A 20,309-nucleotide genomic window follows, 5' to 3' on the forward strand; every position below is an offset into this window, starting at 1 on the left:
ACATGAACGTCACCTTGTTCAAACAACAAAACCAACACAGTGCATGAACTCACAACAAATTACACACCTGCAAATCCGTGTGACTTCTGCTGTTGCCGTATCCATGATACGCCAATAGGGAGAAGTTTTTATTTACACGATGAGTTGGGTGTTTTGACCTCCGCCGTACCCCTGAGGCCGACTCATCGAACCCCTAGGGTTCGATCGAACCCAGGTTAAGAACCACTGATATAGAGTTCAGGTCATATCGCCCATCCCTATACAGCAGGGGTGTCGAACTCAAATACAGAGTGGGCCAAAATTCTAAACTGAACAAAGCCGCGGGCCAAAGTTGAACAACTTAACCTTTTAATAGGAACCCAAACAAGTTTTGCATTGAATATTGAACAAGCAAGGCTTATATAACTTTATAGTGACATGCAAAATCGAGTTTTGTTGGTAGCGGGGGTATATATTGTAGCGTCCCGGAATAGTTAGGGCTGCCATGGCTTCTGGGTATTTGTTCTGTTGTGTTGATGTTGTGTTACGGTGCGTATGTTCTCCCAAAATGTGTTTGTCATTCTTGTTTGGTGTGAGTTCACAGTGTGGCGCATATTTGTAGAAGTGTTAAAGTTGTTTATACGGCCACCTTCAGTGTGACCTGTATGGCTGTTGACCAAGTATGACTTGTATTCACTTGTGTGTGTAGAAGCCGCATATATTACGTGACTGGGCCGGCACGCTGTTTGTATGGAGGGAAAGCGGACGTGACGACAGGTTGTAGAGAATTCTAAAAGCAGTACCTTTAAGGCACGCCCCCAATATTGTTGTCCGGGTGGAAATTCGTGAGAATGGTTGCCCCGGGAGATTTTCGGGGGGGGGGGGGGGCACTGAAATTCGGGATTCTCCTGGAAAAATCATGAGGGTTGGCAAGTATGAGAATTAGCGTTGAATGCGGTGATACAGCGGCCCCGCCACTGTATAATACCGGCGGGCCAGTTCTAATGTTAATTTATTATTGCCTCAAGGGCCAAATGAAATTACCCGGCGGGCCAAATTTGGCCCGCAGGCCAGAGTTTGATACCCATGCTATACAGCAATGGTGCGGAAACCTGATTCGAATCTGGCTTCCGCCATCACTGCCATTGTGTTCCTGGGCAATGCACTTGACCCACTTTGTTTCCAGTGAGTGAATGCTTAATGTTATTTGGAGAGGGCGTTGGCGCAACTTGGAAGCCACGTTTCCGACAGTCTACAATAGGGCAGCTGTGGCCACAAACATGTCTCTTAACACCACCAGTTTGACTGTACTGAAAGAATAATGGGTCTGAAATATGAAAAAGTGCTGTATAAATCCTATCCATTCTTATAAATTATTCTGCATGCGGTATGTGTTGTGGTAGTAACATTTACACCAACACATGGCAGTATCAGTCATAGTAAAGGTAATTACACCCACATTACAGCGTCTAACCGAGCAGAGGTCACAATCTGAGAAAACACTGTAATTCTTTCTAATACTTGTTTGTTTAAAAGTAAAAAGTCCTTGTATGTATTTTATGCTGCAAAAACTTTGGCTTTTCCATGGCCACCACTTTGTATTTGCAAGAGTGTGTGCACATAGGAATAAATCAGAAATGGAGTACCAGTGACCCTTAGCAAGAACGAATCAGTGAAGAGAGTCGGTAGTCGCCAGCCCTTTATTGCCACAGAAATATTTGCTGATGTGGGAATGGAAGCGAAAAGACACAGGTGGAAAAACAATCATCCCCAAATCCCCCTGTGACACTTCTTTTTGAATCATTCTCTCCCCTCCTGTGTATTGTGCCGTGCTAAGCTAATGGAGGATAATGTATTAAGGCTGTAATAGAAACCAATGTTTACATGCTGCACCTCGGATTTGTATCAGATTCAACAGCATCGATTTCACTTGTCAACAAAGGTCAGCAAGAACTTGCGAGGCGGCAATTACTTTATTTAAAATTATCTATTGACTAGCAGATCAATGCTAATTCTCATTTTGCTCTTTTTTGTTTTCCTCCCCGTGCTCCATCTATCCTTTCTCCTATTTCTTCTTATAGTGTGATGATTCTTTTACTCGCTGTTGTTTTAATCTCCTAATTAGTCTGAAGGACATCCGCCCTTCTGCTTCAGAATGCCGTGCTCACATGCGTGGATGTGTGCGAGAGGAGGCTAATCTGCAGCCTCCACGATCAATCTGCAGCGACGCAGTAAAACGTACGGAGCGGCTGTGACAGCTGTCCATCCCACCTTGGCTTGTCCCTCCATCATGACAGGGAAAAAGATTCATAATGATACAATGTGTGATTTAAGGCTGTTGTTCACACCATTAATACAGTCATCTATTTAATGTGGCTTCCCTGCTTTGCTTGTCTGCAGATCCAGCGGAGGTGGCGAGGATTTTATGTGCGCAAGTACATCCATAGCTTCTATTCGCGCAAGAGCTATCTGACAAGACTGTCCAGAAAAAATGAAGTAATCAGGTAAAAAAAGAAAATGACTATTTGAACTTTTTCTGCTGCAGGTTAACTGTACTGAAATGTTGTAGGTGGCATACTGCAATTGTTTATATTTATAATTTAATTGTATTTAGAAAAAAAAATACTAAACCCAAAACCAGTGAAGGAGGCATGTTGTTTAATTCGTGAATAAAAACATTATGCAATGATTTGCAATATATATTCATTATATTCAATTGAATGGACCGCAAAGATGTAATGTTCAAAATGAGAAACGTAATTTTTTTTTCTGCAAATAATCATTAACTTGAAATTTAATGGCAGCAACACATTGCAAAAAAGTTGGCACTGGGCCATTTTTACCACTGACAGTGGTTTCTGAAGGGTCCCTGAGTCAATATGGGGATATCCTTTACACACTGATGTCGTTTTTTGACTCAGTACCGCCTTAAGGATCGAAGGTCTGTAATATCATCGCTTACATGCAGTGATTTCTCCAGATTCTCTGAACCGTAGATGGTGAAATCCCTAAATTCCTTGCAATAGCTCATTGAGAAATGTTTTTCGTAGACTGTTGGACAATTTGCTTCCACATTTATTCACAAAGTGGTGATCGTCGCCCCGTCCTTGTTTATTGAATGACTGAGCATTTCATGGAAGCTTCTTTTATACCCAATCATGGCACCTGTTCCAAATTTGCCTGTTTACCTGTGGGATGTTCCAGAAAAGTATGATGAGCATTCCTCAACTTTCTCAGTCTTTTATGCCACCTTTTTGAAACATGTTGCAAACATCAAATTCCAAATGAGCTAATATTTGCAAAAAATAAAGTTTTCCAGTTTGAATGCAGTCTATTCAATTGAGTATAGGTTGAAAAAGATTTACAAATTATTGTATTCTGTTTTATATTCAAACCTCGCCACGTCCGTTGTGTCCTGAGTAAGACACTTCAGCCTTGCTCCTGATGGGTGCTGGTTAGCGCTTTGCATGGCAGCTCCCTCCATCAGTGTGTGAATGTGTGTGTGAATGGGTGAATGTGGAAGTAGTGTCAAAGCGCTTTGAGTACCTTGAAGGTAGAAAAGCGCTATACAAGTACAACCCATTTACCATTTATTTACGATTTACACATTGTGCCAACTTCACTGGTTTTGGATTTTGTATACTCCCTTTAAAGCACTCACACTAGAACTTAAACACTGCATTTTTGTAAGAGATGGGCCTGGGCCAGGCACAATTGTTTAAGCACAATAACTTGCACGTGTGCTGATGCAATTGCCTTTTAATAATGATAACCGCCATCTTGTCTAATAAAAATAAATTAAAAAAATATCAAAACCAACAATGCATGACGTGCCCTCCTGCAAGGTTAGTAATGTAAAGCATCATCCTTGAAATTCAATTTAAGGCAAAAAGCAGGTAAAGTTGCATTATAGAGTGGTACTTTGTATATTAGGGTTGTAACGATTGAACAATACATTGATATATTGATTTATATTCCTACATTTCATGTATATCAATGTGTGCTATGAAAATGTGCCTCTCACGAGATAGGTATCGATCCAAGATCATTTTAAAAGGGAATTGATCGATTTTATCGATAAAAGAAAAAGGAAAACATTTGCTTTAAAAATTGCAGACTTCATATGACGTTTAGCACTTAAATTAATAAAGATGTTAAATGTTAAGTGTATTTTCCATCTGTGGCGTCATAAAAACAAAAATGGCAACTATCTACGGTGGTCGAGAAACGTCATAACAAATGCAAACGGCACAAGACGATAGTGTAATATTTGACATAGGTGTCTCTTAACAAACGCAAACGGCACAAGACGATAGTGTAATATTTGACATGCGTGTCTCTGTGCCTTTACGAGGCAGTGCTGTTGTGTGTGACATTGTGAGAGTGGCAGACTAGTGAACGGATTCCCTTGAGATTTTAGGTTTCCCTCTGCTGAGTGTCTAAACATGAGTTGTGGCATACATGTGTTTTGACTCCATGAGTTTGTTACTGCTTGTTAAAGCTTCTAAGAGTCCCTCTCCATCTCCACTGCCAGGCATTACAATATCATAAATTTCAGCAACAGCATGATTGCAAAAGCCACAATAAATACAAACAACACAACTCATTGATAAAACTGCAACACGACTTTGAACCACAAAAGGCGCAGCCGACACAACGGCAGTGAAATCAGTGCAAGCTACCGACGTATTGAACACACAGAGAGAAGTAATTTCATGAGAAATAAATAAATAGAAGAGATGGATCAAGGAGGCAATGGAAATTAGGAAGCGAGGTGCCAACACCGTCAGACGACGTAGATGATGCAGGTGATGTAGCAGTTTGGGATTGACATATGACCGGCAGCTAACCTTAGCAGTTTGGGATTGACATATGACCGGCAGCTAACCTTTACCACTCATGTAGCGAATGTTGGCAGGAAGCTAAAGAGACAGGTAGAAGCCTTGTGGTGCCAAGCAAAGACCGACTTGGGCTACAATGAGAAGACCCCTCGAACCACCGACATAGCTGCCATGAGAGCCTCGGTTAAGTATGCGACGCCGGCGTGGCGGCCTTGGACCTCCAACTCTACAGTGGAGACACTGGAGAACTGCCTACAATACACGGGCAGGCCAAAACGATACCAGTTGAGGCGAATTTGGCGGAAGCTGATCGATCAACCATCCAGACTAGGGCAACACAATTGAGCACCATTGCGATAGAGAAATCCCTCAGGATGGCACCCAACAACCTGGGCCACCAAACAGAGGTCTCAGAAGTCAGACAAAGGACCCAGAAATCCAGCTGGCGTGCCAGGCCCACCAAACCGATCTACTTCCGCAGTGGCTGGAGACGGGCCAACACATATCTGAAATGTCAGAGCACAAGTCTGGGGATACTGAGAAAGATAACTTTGAGCATTGAAGCAGCTACAACAGGACTGTAGCACCTACGACCTAACTAATTACACAGATGGGTTTGCAGCGAACAGTAACTCAGCTGGCACAGGAAGTATCATCGTCACCACCGGCCATCCAAGTGATCCCCCGATTCACCGTTCTCTCCCCATACCAGCCGCCAGATGGTGCTTCTCCTTCCAAGCAGAAACGAAAGCAGTTAAAGCTGTGTTACAAGATATCCAAGAAGAATAAGCCATTCAGAAAGCCCAAATAGTTCGTGACAGCCAATCGTCACTGCTAAGTATCCAGAACGCCAACCCCTCCAAGGTCTCTCCAACAATAATTACAAATATCATTAACATCCTTTCCGGCCTCAAAGCACGGTGTACATCTGGATTACTCTCACTTTTCCGGGATCAGGAACTCGCAATCTGAAGTCGATTGCCACTCTGATTCAGCCAAGATGGCGATACGACAGGCGACGAGGGGGAGTTAAAACCAGCATGAACAGAGCAGACAAATGTACGGTGATAGGCAAGGGAAACTTAACTGTCTGGAACAGATGACGCTGAGCTGACTGCCTAGTGGGCATCAGCCTAATCTGAAAAACTGGCTCGCCAAGATCAACCCAGCCGTAGACAAGATTTGCCATGGGTGCGGCCTTGGTAAGGAGACTGCAGTGCAGAGCATGGTGTCTATGACTGCCGGCGCATTCACCGCCCCCCCGCCGAGTCACCACCACCTGATTTGCTTGCTACTGATCCTCTTTGCGTTTTATCTACATGGGAGAAGTGGAAGTTGGCACTCGATAGCCCTAAAGTTTTCCAACAACAATTGAAGAGCCATTGACAAGGTGTTCAACAACAACAGCAGCAACACCATGAACAGGAATGAGGGAGCATGCATGCTTCCGCAAATCTGGGATGCTGTCCATCATTGGCGGCGTCATGGCGGACAACAGATATGTCCAGGTCGGGGAACTTAATTTAGCAGGTAAATAAAAATGTTTGATTTTGTACTTTTATTAAAAATTGCCTGAATGTTTAACATGAAAACAGAAAGTGTTTGCTCATGTTAATTCAACCCAAACTGTTAGTTGCACTTTATTAATATAAGATGTGAATGCATTGACCATTAAAGGCCTACTGAAATGACATTTTCTTATTTAAACGGGGATAGCAGGTCCATTCTATGTGTCATACTTGATCATTTCGCGATATGGCCATAATTTTGCTGAAAGGATTTAGTAGAGAACATCCACGATAAAGTTCGCAACTTTCGGTGCTAAGAGAAAAGCCCTGCCTCTACCGGAAGTCACAGACGATGACGTCACATGTTTGATGGCTCCTCACATATTCACATTGTTTTTAATGGGAGCCTCCAACAAAAAGTGCTATTCGGACCGAGAACGGCAATTTCCCCATTAATTTGAGGTTCGTGTTTGAGGATATTGATAGCGACGGACTAGAAAAAAAAAAAAGTTAAAAAAAAAAACGATTGCATTGGGACGGATGTCGAATCAAATGGTAGTTAAAAGGAATCGTTACAACCGTAATATATATGTATGAAGCCTGAATGCTGTAATGACAGAGGTGGGAAGGACACTCATTCAGCATGTGTTGATGTGTACTAAATTTTAGACACATTTGCCAGGTTAATTCTGGGAAATCCCTTATCTTTCTATTGTGTTGCTAATGTTTTAGTGAGTTTAATATTACCTGACAGTCGAAAGGGTGTCTCCACGGGTGTGTTGACGACAATGTCTCAGGGGAGTCGACGGCAGCTATGGACGGCACTGACTTTTTAACCACAATTTTCTCACCGAAACCTGCTGGTTGACATGTGGTCGGGATCCATGTCCTCATGACCGTGCTCTGATCCATGGGAAAGTTTCACCTCCAGGAATTTTAAACAAGGAATCACCGTGTGTTTGTGCGGCTAAAGGCTAAAGCTTCCCAACTCCATTTTTCTACTGTGACTTCTCCATAATTAATTGAACAAATTGCAAAAGATTCAGCAACGCAGATGTCCAAAAACTGTATAATTATGCCATTAAAGCAGACGACATTTAGCTGTGTATGTGCGTAGCGCTCATACTTCCTAAAAATGAGTGACGTCTTGCATACATGTCATCATTACACAACGTTTTCAAGACGAAACTCCCGGGAAATTAAAAATTGTAATTTAGTAAACTAAAAAGGCCGTATTGGCATGTGTTGCAATGTTAATATTTCATCATTGATATATAAACTATCAGACTGCGTGGTCGGTAGTAGTGGATTTCAGTAGGCCTTTAAGTGTTGTTAACATGCTTGTTTGTATCCAAAATATTTTTATACCTAATTCCCTTAAAGGAAATAACATGTTAAACTTCTCTTGCAGTGTCTAGTATTTAGTATTTTGTCAATCAATCATAAAGCAAACTTTATTTGTAAATCACTTTTCATGCATATAAAATGCAGCACAAAGTGTTTTACATTTAAAAATAAAAAAACAGTACCTCCCGTCCTCATTACATAATGGCAACTTAAAACAGTCAAAATCTACCCCACACATGCACACATAATAAAAGTCATGTGAAAACATGTGTATTTTATTATTTCACAAAAACACTGGATACATTTTTTTGCAAAAAAGTTACTGAATCAATTTTAACACTGAATCATTTTAGATCCGATCGCTCTAAAAAATAAGATTGTTCTTAAATCGTATCAGCAACCAAAAAATGTCGAATCAAATGGTAGTTAAAAGGAATCGTTACAACCGTAATATATATGTATGAAGCCTGAATGCTGTAATGACAGAGGTGGGAAGGACACTCATTCAGCATTTGTTGATGTGCCAAAACATGGACAAGTTTATTGTTTGTGAAACTTCTACGTAAGTGTAACTTGACAAGATCTTCGACTCTAGCAGAGAAATGTCCTTTATGTTGCTTTAAAGCAGGGTTTACTAAACTTTCGGTCAGCAGTTTGATTTGTATTGGCTCATCAAGTGTCAAAAGCAAAATGCTGTAGGCTAGCATGTCCACAACTTATTTATTATTAGTTTATGTTCAACTTATATGTAGATGTGTTGACAATACTTACAAGCTTAATTGGTTTTGTGACCGGGATCTTAACTCAAAACACTTGTATTTCAAATCAACATCGCCCATTGAAATGGTTGAAAAGCAATGTAAAATCGGTGCTTGCCCTGTGAAACAGCAACATTCTTAACATTTTTAAAAAAAATTTAAAGATAAAACTCTACATAAGAACACAATGTAGTACAAATAACTACAGCATTTTAGTAAGTAATATTGTACCACAGTGAGTAATAGTATATGGGCTCCATTTAGTTGTACGCCAAATAATCCCTTAATTAAATATTCAAATAGTATTATCGTTCTAACTATGTGTATTGGTACATTGACCAAAAATATTAAATATACCTGTTAAATAAAAACTTTGTTTTGTTTTTAATGATTATGTAGGCTTATTACTACTGTATTTTATTGTTGGTCATTATGGTGTTACTTTAAGATCCAAGTGTTTTCTGAGGGTTGTACTTAGTGGAAAAAAGTTTGAGAACCACTGATGCATTTACCTTTTGCACTTTCTCCTGCCAGCTCCTTCTTCATCAAGCACACCATCAGCAACTTCACCATATTACCATAGCAGCTTCACCATATTATCATAGCTAAATGTCCAATGTAGATAGTACTTTAACATCCTCCTTTATTATGGTGCAGACTAGCAGTGCTATGCTCTTACCAAAATTGACTACACACTTGGTCATGATGTTGAAGATTTATTTCTTTAACTCAATGAATATCAATCACTTCTTGTTCTCAGCGCTGTCCTTCATACTCACTTTCTTTGTTCCAATCATTGGATAATAAACTTATGTAGACATTTAGCTATAAGCTAATGCTAGTGAGTAAGATGGGATGTTTTGGGCCGATCTTACAGGGATCACATTTGCTACGGCAACTAATGGCAGGGATGCTAATTTTTTTAGCCGAGCGAGACGCCTTTTATGTCAAAACACTCTTAAGTTTGGGGCACTATTATGTTGAGGTACCACTGTCTGTACTTCATATATTGAAGCGTGTCCCTCAAAAAAAAGTTTGGCAAACCTTGATTTCAAGGATTGGTCAAAATCATTGTTAGATACGCTTTGGCTTTTTAGGTTTCATGTGATCTAATTGGTTACTTCTGACGTTAAGGCATGTATGTGTAGCAGACCAAACAAAAGATGGCGGTGTGAAGATCTGTCCTTGCAGGGTAGACATTACCTTGGAGGAAATTTAAGGGAATGTACGTGACATAGAGACAAAGAGAAAGCTCACTAAGAAGAGAAAAAGAAAATCCTTTTAAAGTGCTTGAGGCTAAGAGAGGGAGAAGTGAACGATGTGAAGAAATTAAAAATTAGCCTGTGATTTGAACCTCAGCTGCGGCATTAATAAAACACCCCGTGCTCCGGGGCTTACTGCTAGACCTACACCATCTTTTACTTTTGACACAAAAAAAAACACGTTTAGCTAATAGTCATTTTTTTAACATTGCTAATATATGTTATCCCAGAGTAACTTTAGGGTTTTGCTAAAATTAAATGCAAATTTGTCAAAGTGCTCCTTGGATTATTGACTTTTCTCCATACTTACCCAAAAGCATTGTTAGCTTTTCTGCACACTCTTTGTAACTGTTAGAGGGGTTAGGGAGCAGGCTTTCAAAGTCTGATAAACAAGTGTTGCCACTATACTTTAATAACAAACAAAGACAAATCCATATCTGCACAATCTCATAGTGTAATATGATACTGTAGATAAAATGAAAAACAGCCAAACGGAAGGCAGGATGAGCCAGTGTAATAATTTTCAGTTTAAACGACTAAACATGAGATAAAATGAGCGACTGAGGTCATGGAAAATATATATAATACAGTCAAATAGGCTTTTGTAATGTTGAAAATGAACATACCAATCAGCAAATGATCATTTTTGTAATTGAACTTGCATATTACAGCTCTAAAAAGCACAGATTAAAACATGTTCAGTTTCTGTAGTGCTGTCTTCACACATTCACAAAGGATCGAATTGTGACTAGTTCTTCCTAATTAGATTTAATCGTGATGTGCCACATCACATACATATAACCCCCCCCCCCCCCCCCCCCCTTCTGCTGTACTTTATTTAGTGCTGCCAGGGTCGGGATCAATTAATGCCGCACAGGCGTTTATTAGAAATATCCTTTGTTTGTAAGTTGTCGAGTCCTCATATCGCACACTATCTGATCGCTCATCCCGCCAAGGTCTGCTTTTTTTCCCACCAACGTCTTCCCTGACTCTGTCCAGCAGTCTGAATAAATAATTCAAAGCTGGATTTACGGTCCCTATTTTACCCTGGCTGATCGTCTGTGCATGGTTAACAGTACAGCATTGAGGTTTTACATTGATTGCGCAATATTTTTGTGACGCTTAGGATCCATTTCTCTATCTATCTTTACACATGTACTTCCCCTATACTCTGTGGTAAATAGGTTCTGTCCACACATGAAAACACATTTTCAGTCTGTCAAGCACATGCCAAAGCAACAGGTGGTGCTATAACCCTGAACTATAAAGTGTTTAGTCCATCAGAAGGCTATAGAAAGTCATTTGTGAAAAAAAGGTACAATTAAAGTACGACTTAAGTTGCTCCTGGGGGGGGGATTACTATTATTATTTTTTTCTTTTCTCTTTATTTTCTTTCCCTTTGTCATGAAAAAGGGAGGTTTTTGTCATGAAAATTGAGGGTTTTTTGGGTGGGTGCACTAATTGTAAGTGTATCTTGTGTTTTTTATGTTGTTTCAATTAAAAAAAAAATTTTTTTTTTTTTTTTTTTTCATTCAAATATAATTAAAATTAATAAAAAATTATTCTGCGACCCAGTACCAATCGAGCCACGGCCCGGTATCGGGCCGCGGCCCGGTGGTTGGGGACCACTGCTGTAAAGGACTGTATTTTACCTTGGGGGGGATGCTCCATTTATTAACTATTTACCCAATAAATCTAGTCTAAGAGAGAGTGAGAGGAGACGGCTTATATAGTTGAACAATTTACTATATACACCACATAAACATACAATAACCAGACAATAATAAACACACATTAATTTCACTCATACACTCGTCCCCACTCACACACTACCTCCCCAACTCGCGCTGTCCACTTCCCTCGCAGCAATGTAGCCACGATGGCACACAACTAAACTCTTTATAATGTTCCACACTTGCTCTCCAAATAGTAAACAGTCACAGGGGAGAGGGTCTCTTTAACAGACTTAACTAATACGTGACTAAACCTGCCGCTCGTGAAGTCACTGTGCAGCAAAAAAACATGTGCGAGCTGCGGTTAGCACACCCGTCCCATCTACTGGCAATGTGAGTGCCCAAACGTCCTAAAACTATAACGAGTGCAACTTATAAACTGTCACTTATAACACACTGAAATAGGAAGCTTACTGTGGTTATTTCTCTGAACTGCAACCATGGTGAAATATCTCCCGTGTAGTATTACCGCCGCTACATTGCTTGTTAATGCCGGAGCTCTTTTAACACTTTGTTTAACGTGCCGGCAGAAACGGAACTGCCCGTAATTTTAGCAACCGGAAACCATAGCAATCGAAGCCATAGCAACGGTTAAACAACTTAGAGAAACACATATGAAATAGAAATAAATAATAATAATTAAACCTTTAACTGAAACAATCTTCTATTTGTAGAACTAAAGGAACAATTACATAAATATGCAAACCTTCAGAACAGTTAATATGTAGCATAAAAAATGCAGATGGCCTTTAAACGCCACAACACTCATTCACCGTATGTAAGTACCCAAAATAAAGACTCGACATAAATATAAATTCAATCAGATCAGAATCATTAGAGGAAACAGGATTAAAACCCGATGCTAACCGCCCATAGAAAATACATGGGTACGGCTAGTAGCTACCATTAGCAAACAAATTCACTTACCAACTCGGCTTAATATCTTAACATCGCCACACTCTCTCATCGCAACTCAGCCAAGATGGTCGGCACCTATAAGTTTAAAATTAGTTGTAAAGTGTAGGACTTTTTATTTTACGATATGCAGGCAAACGACAACTTTAAAACATCAGCTTCAGATGTCCCCAGGTTTAGCCACCGCACCTGGCAGCCATCTTGGAACGCTGGATTATATAGAGCGCGATAGGCTGCAGCGCAGGGGTCACCAACCTTTTTGAAACCAAGGGCTACTTCTTGGTTACTGATTAATGCAAAGGGCTACCAGTTTAATACACACTTAAGTAAATTGCCAGAAATAGCCAATTTGCTCAAATTACCTTTAATAAATGAATCTATATATATATATATATATATATATATATATATATATATATTTTTTAAAAAATGGGTATTTCTGTCTGTCATTCCATCGTCCATTTTTTTTCCTTTTACGGAAGGTTTTTTTTATAGAGAATAAATGATGAAAGAAACCACTTAATTGAACGGTTTAAAAGAGGAGAAAACACGAAAAAAATGTAAATAAAATTTTGAAACAGTTTATCTTCAATTTTGACTCTTTAAAATTCAAAATTCAACTGAAAAAAATGAAGAGAAAAACTAGCTAATTTGAATCTTTTTGAAAAAATTTAAAAAAGAATTTATACAACATCATTAGTAATTTTTCCTGATTAAGATTAATTTTAGAATTTTGATGACATGTTTTAAATAGGTTACAATCCAATCTGCACTTTGTTATAATACATAACAAATTGGACCAAGCTATATTTCTAACAAAGACAAATCATTATTTTTTCTAGATTTTTCAGAACAAACATTTTTAAAAAAAATTCAAATGACTTTGAAATAAGATTTAAATTCTACAGATTTTCTAGATTTACCAAAATAATTTTTTTGAATTTAATCATAATAAGTTTGAAGAAATATTTCACAAATATTCTTCGTCGAAAAAACAGAAGCTAAAATGAAGAATTAAATTAAAATGTATTTATTATTCTTTAAAATAAAAATAAAAATACTTGAACATTGACTTAAATATTTTGGAAATAAGAGGAAGGAATTTAAAAGGTAAAAAGGTATATGTGTTTAAAATCCTAAAATCATTTTTAAGGTTGTATTTTTTCTCTAAAATTGTCTTTCTGAAAGTTATAAGAAGCAAAGTAAAAAAATAAATGAATTAATGTAAACAAGTGAAGACCAAGTCTTTAAAGTTTTGTCTCTCTTAGAATTAAAAATGTCGAACATAGCGAGACCAACTTGCTAGTAAATAAATACAATTAAAAAAACAGAGGTAAGTGCTGCTATTTGAGCTATTTTTAGAACAGGCCAGCGGGCTACTCATCTGGTCCTTACGGGCTACCTGGTGCCTGCGGGCACCGTGTTGGTGACCCTTGCTGCAGCGGGTCATGTGAGGGCCTGTGTTAAACTCGCGACATTAAACGTGGAAACGGCGCAGGTAATATGAGGGGATGCCATAACAGGAAATACAGTATGGCTTACTTCCTACCCGTGTTGCACACTCGTGACGTGACGAGTATGACCCGGCGGTAAACCGAGGCATGCGCTAATTATTTTGCTAAACAAGTTTGACCTGGCAGTAATTCTAGGCATGCGCTAATTTTAAGCATGCGCTAATTATTTTGCAAAACGAGTTCGACCCGGCGGTAAAACAAGGAATGCGGATAACATGTACCCGGCGGCACTTCAAGGAAATACGGTATTTTTGTGGTGTTTTATTCTGTTTCATTAAATGTCCAGACACCATATGAGTTCAACCCCTGCTTTCTTCTTCTATTTCTACATTGTTTTGCGCACCCTCGTGCCTCCTCCCGCCGCCGCCAGTGCATCTACGTCCATCCTCATTCATCCTTCCTCTCCTTCTGCATAGCCCTAATGAAGTCAAGACCCCAGCGCAGTCCCCACTCTGCCACAGTTTTTCTCGGCATCCCAACAATTTATCACTTTGTCAGCGAGACACTTAAAGTTCCTGGGCTTTAATAAGGGCATGCGGTGGGACGATGGGGGCAATTAGGAAAGCGGAGCGAGACTGTTTTGCATATTTACAAAATGTGCTGGAGTCATCGCCACTGCCACCAACACGGCCTGTTGGTTACATGAATTATTCCTTTATCTGCCATAAACAGCTGGGTGATTATTACCGCCATCACCTGATAAATATTCTCCCTGCGATGCCGAAACAACAGAAGACCATTCGCAGCTTATTGTACACACACTTATATTTAATATACCCATTTTAACTGATGTAAAAAAAAAAAAAGGTCCAGACTTGATACAGTCGAGTTACTTATTCTGCTCTTCTGTGGCGTCTCACATCCTCCAGCTACTTCTTCTCCTGTCTTTCTTTTCTCTTGCCTTCTTCATTGCTCCCTTCCCCGTGTCCCTCTCAAGGACATTGATGAAAGGCGAGCTGCTACAGTGGAGTGGGACCTGCATTGCCTACTCTCCCCGCTTCTATGCGTCACTGTTTCTTTTGCCGTTTCTTTCTGATCCAGTTTGGGTGGAGACAAGTTCACTCCTTCAGTTTGATTGGATTTGTATATTGAGAGTGTGTGTGAGTGTGTGTTTGTGTGTGTGTGTGTGTGTGTGTGTGTGTGTGTGTGTGTCTGTGTGTGTGTGTGTGTGTGTGTGTGTGTGTGCGTGTGTGTGTGTGTGTGTGTGTGTGTGTGTGTGTGTGTGTGTGTGTGTGTGTGCGTGTGTGTGTGCGTGTGTGTGTGTGTGTGTGTGGTGCAGCATAATCTGGCTGCTGTGCTCTCCTTGACTCTTAAGAAAATTACTTTTGAGCAGGAAACAACGGAGGGAACTAAGGACAGCTTGAGAAGGTTTTTTAACTTTTTGCAAAATAAGCTTCCAAAAGCATTTCATTGCGCCAGTTTTTAGTACTTTGCACGATGAACTGATCAATTTATGAGTCACTTATAAGGAAATGGTGTTACCGGCTCAATACATTGAGTTGGCCATTGTTTCAATTGACTGGCTGACACCCCTTTACCCTCCTCCTTGTCGCCTTATTGAATCATTTAATTGGAGCAATTAAAGCAGCCAATCAGGTCAAGCCTCCATTAAATATTTAGAATTTGGCCAATTAGTTGCTCTGTTGCTGGCCTTGATGACCGCAAGTGCCTCGGTCTCTGATATCCCATCAGCCCTTGACTCCCAATTCTGAACCAGGAGGTAAATTATTGAGGAAGCGGTGAGAAACTTAGCTGTACTATATTAGCCATTAAATAAGTGAACAGGTCCCCGGTCAAATGTCAGTTCAGCTTATTTGAAAGTACTCGAAAAAGGCTTGATTAGCTCGTTTATTCACCGTCTCCACAATGTGTTATAACTAGGGCTGTCAAAAATAACGAATTAACGCATGTGATTAATCACAAAATTTCAATTTATGCAGGATAGCACCTTGAGAGGCAGCATTTTGTTTTCAAAGGGGTCCATACACAAATACAAATAATTTTGCATTTATCATGTGCAAACGCAGAATAATAACACCATATTTTGTTGACTGCAAATGCTCCTTTACCTTAACCGTGGATGTTTATCTGGGTTGTTATACTGTCAATAATCAGGTCAATGCATTCATCAGTGCGAAAATGAGTGAAAAAATGCTCACCGGTGTGTTTCCTGCCCAATTTCACTTCAAAATAAAACCTCAACGGGACTTCAGCTAAAACTGTTAGCAAGTGATTAATAACTTGTGAGTAATCATCAGTAGTCCAATTTAAAAAGTTTGACTTATTGATTAGAAACTATAAAAATCAAAGCAATAATTATCATAAGATATTTTGGGCCAATTAAAAGCATATACTATAGTGTTTTTCCTATGTAAAACACAAATTTGTTTTATTTTATTGTTCTGGAAATAAAAACTCATCAAAAGATGCTGTGGTACTTCAACAACTTCCTCGAAACTAAGGGTTAGGAAACACCAAACAATATTTTAACAACTAGCAAGAGTGATTGCCTTGCTTCATAATTTTAAGACTGATCACGCGTTGTGCATCAAGGACAAGACTGACAGTTATAATCACGAAGGAGCAGCAGGTGACAGTGTATCACAAACAATTAATCCTCAGCTTTTAATCCTATCCCAGTTGCACACGGACGGAAGGCACGGGATACCCTGGACAAGTTGCCACCTGTTAAATAAATAATAATCCTTGTGATTTACACATGGTTTCATATCATTTGACAATATTGTTAATTGTAAGTAGATTTGATATAATACTGATTATGATTAAAATCCTGAATAAGATTATAAATTCAGTGTTAATATTTTAGTTGGCGTCAGACCCCTCTGTAGTGGAAAAGTTAGGCCCCAAGGTCAAAAAGGTTAAGAACCCCTGGTATAAGCAATTGCTACATGTATTTTGTAGTTTTCATCTATTGATATGGAATCGACACTGTTTCAGTCATTCTTAATTTAGTTTTTTCTTTTTCCTTCCTTTTTATTTTGCTTTCCCTGTTCAATCGTTAAACTTTTTTGAAAACACACACACACACACACACACACGCACACACACACACACACACACACACACACACACACACACACACACACACAAACGTAGCTAGTGCATGTGCAGCGTGCCGAACAGGGCTAATGAGGGTTGTATGTTGTGTCGGCTGGTTGGGTCGACACAGATCGAGGTGCCTTCAGCCGTTACAAATCTGTTTGGCTTTTGTCCACTACACAGCAATTAATAATGTTGGGACCGGGGGCAGGGAAACAAAGGTCACCCATTCAACACACACACGCACACACTGGTGTACATAGAAATGCTCATTGCTGAACGTAGGTTCTTTAAAAGCTCTTTAAAATTCTCTGCATCGATATTGACACACATACCGATTTATGAATTGGCCGTATCTTTTTTTAATGCATAAATGAACGTAAATACGCATATAGAGTACACTATACAGTTCATTTACACTGTCACAGAGTAAACTGGAACATCATATTTTGCAGTAATAAGTAATATCCCTGTTAGCCAGGGTGACAAATAGAGGCCAAGCAACCTCTATCATGCAAAGACTTAAACTACCATTTTTTACACATACATGCAAACACATATAGGTTTGCATGTGTTGGGATAATATTCTGCATATTTCATCTATCTTGTAATTTAATCCGATGCCGAGAAAGAAATGAGAATGCAAAGACGGCGGGGGCTGTTGTGATTTCTTTTTAAATGCCACTAGCCCCAGAATATATTAACCCGCCATTACAGACCCCACTAAGACTATTCTGGTTCGTATGCGGAGGTTTGTAATTGAAAATAGAAGTTGGCTAGAACAGTGGAGTGGAAGCATGTGAAAAAGGGATGAATTGTTGATGAGTTGGAGCCAACTCTTACTGGAATTGCTCTTGAGGAAATAGATTGGCTGCAGCAGTCCTGTTTCCACATAACCGTGATATGAGTGTTTTAGTAATTGTTTCCAATTCCCTCTTTAAAGTATTACCCCCTTGTAACAATAAGGCTGTGTGATTACCGGATGAAATTGCTGTGTATGGGCTTTTAATGCATCCCATTTAAGCAGCTTGGCTTAACAGATGTCACAGACAGACCTGTCCTGGCTGTTGTGATGAAATATATTCATCATCCTCCCACTTATACCCTCATGCTCGCTCACTTCCCCCCCACACCTTGTTTTTCTCCCACGGTACCTCTGCTGTCCCAGCCTCTTATTATCGGGCACTTTTTCCATTCATCTGAAGGACACTTCAGGGAATTACCACCAAAGGCTGCATTGAAAATGCAGTGGCACAGTCAAATTTTCTCATTTATCTAATATACAGGAAGTTCAGTTGTTTATTTGATGCTGCCACTATTTCGTGCATTTTATTACGCCATTTTTTTGTTGTTGTTCTACTTCTGACCTCTTTTTTTTATTTTGGTTTTTTTCTCAAGGCTTTAATTACTCAAATTAGTGGAGATGTGTGGATTATGTAGCAGCCTACTTACAAAGATATCAAAACATTCGTCTAACAGTTAATTTGTCATTAAAAGGATATGGATTTACTTCAGTCTAGCATACATACCCAGAAGTAAATGTGCATGTATGTATGCGTATTATTACAGGTTTTGTAAAAAATACCAACAAATTCATATTTTCCAACACAGTAATTCCTCATGTATCGCCACGAATTGGTTGACCACAATAAATTAATATCTGCAAAGTGGGAATCATAATTATAAATTGAATATTTTCATATCTAGAGTGAATGATGGCCCTGTGGTGAGGTAGCAACTTGTCCGGGTTGTACCCCCACTTCCGCCCGAATACAGCTGAGTTAGGCTCCAGCACCCCCCGCGACCTTGAGTGGGACAAGCGGTAGGAAATGGATGGATGGACAGAGCATAAAAAAACTGTTTTTTACCTTGTAAATAAATGTTTCCACATTAATAACCATATTTTTCGGATTGTAAAGCGCACTGTCAATGAACTTGTCTATTGGAGTCTATTTTCATACAAAAGGCTTACAAGGATTATATGTATGGCGCATCGAAGGGGTCATTAGGTAGGGCCCAAGCAGTGGAGCTAGCCCCACAGGGGCGATGCAGAACACAGCAAGGGCTGTATGGCAATTGCTGTTTTTTTTTTATCTATAAGTTTGCAGATGAAAAATGTTATCTTTTGAGGGTCTCGCTAAAGAACTAAAAAAAAAATAGCTTTTCAGCACTACTTCAAAATCTACTAAAAATGATCCCCTTCCACCACTTTCACGCATCGACAAATATACATAAAAACACTGCTACCACACGAATGATGGTTTAGTAAGTATGAATTGTTTTAGTTTTATTTTACAACTTACAAACGTTGCTTGGAGTGATGATTGAAGAAACCCTACGAGTAGAAACACATAGGAGGTCTAGTAAACGGAACGGCTTATACTTATACAAATTGATACGTTCAAGACACGAAACAAAGAAATACTGTGGACTTTCAAACCATAGGACCTGTAAAGGGCAAATTAGTCCAAAAGATGGCACCATAGCACAGACAATAAAACGCCTTTCGGTGTCTGTGTTGGTGTTATTACTATGTAAATTGTTTGTTGAGAAAAATCCATAGATTAGCCGCACCTTTATATACGCCACAGGGTTCAAATCTTCGGAAAAAAAATGCTGTCCTATTGTCCGGAAACTATGATAATTTTAATTTGTTGTTGGTTTTTTTTCAGCAAAAAAGTTCACTTCCTCACTTATGTAGGACTACCCAAAGACTTTGACATTTTCTATAAAATATTTCCATAGTGGGATAAGGCACAGACCAATGAAGAACGCATTAAAGTTTTTTGTGCATCAGGTTAATGGTTTTAGATCCTATATAGTTCTTCTCACTTTTGATAGCATTGTGATTTCACTCTATTTACTCTGCTATGTATTGTTGAATTGTCAACCAATAAGGAACATGCCTGCGCACTTATTGTTCATTTAGGATACCTTACATGTAAAATGTTGTTTTAGGAAGGAGATGGATGAACTTGAAGAGCTCCAGAAGAGAGAGAGAACCTGTCTGAAAAAGGTGAATGAGCAGAAAACCAAAGTCTACCAAGCTTACAGATGGCACCATCTCCTCAGCACCAAGCAGGTTGGTCTGCAACGCACAAACATTGGCATACAGTCTGCATAGATTTGACAAATATTTGATGGACCAGACAGCGTGCTGTGTGTTTTTTGTAACATAAACAGACACTAAGCTCATATACTGATATAACCTTTGACCACGGCTGCTCCACTCATCTGAATCTCTTGCAAAAGCTATCTGAAGTGAAATAGAAACCAGATGAATTGTGTCTTTTTAATATATTATTTAATTTATATTCTATGTAAAAGAGAAGTTTAGTTTCTCCCTTCCACTGTTCTGTCGGGCCTGATACTGTACTGTATATACCGTACTC

General features: G+C 39.3%; 1 protein-coding gene across 1 annotated transcript in view; it reads left to right on the forward strand.

Moving 5' to 3' along the window:
* The window catches only part of spata17 (spermatogenesis associated 17), a 58,072-nt gene that overhangs the window by 17,261 nt on the left and 20,502 nt on the right, over positions 1-20,309 (forward strand). Inside the window, exons 5-6 of the mRNA XM_061875422.1 lie at positions 2,380-2,483; positions 19,876-19,999. Of these exons, the coding sequence (XP_061731406.1) occupies positions 2,380-2,483; positions 19,876-19,999 (228 nt within the window). The remainder of the gene's footprint in view (positions 1-2,379; positions 2,484-19,875; positions 20,000-20,309) is intronic.

Source organism: Nerophis ophidion, linkage group LG02, assembly GCF_033978795.1.
Source record: "Nerophis ophidion isolate RoL-2023_Sa linkage group LG02, RoL_Noph_v1.0, whole genome shotgun sequence".
Classification (NCBI taxonomy): Eukaryota; Metazoa; Chordata; class Actinopteri; order Syngnathiformes; family Syngnathidae; genus Nerophis; species Nerophis ophidion.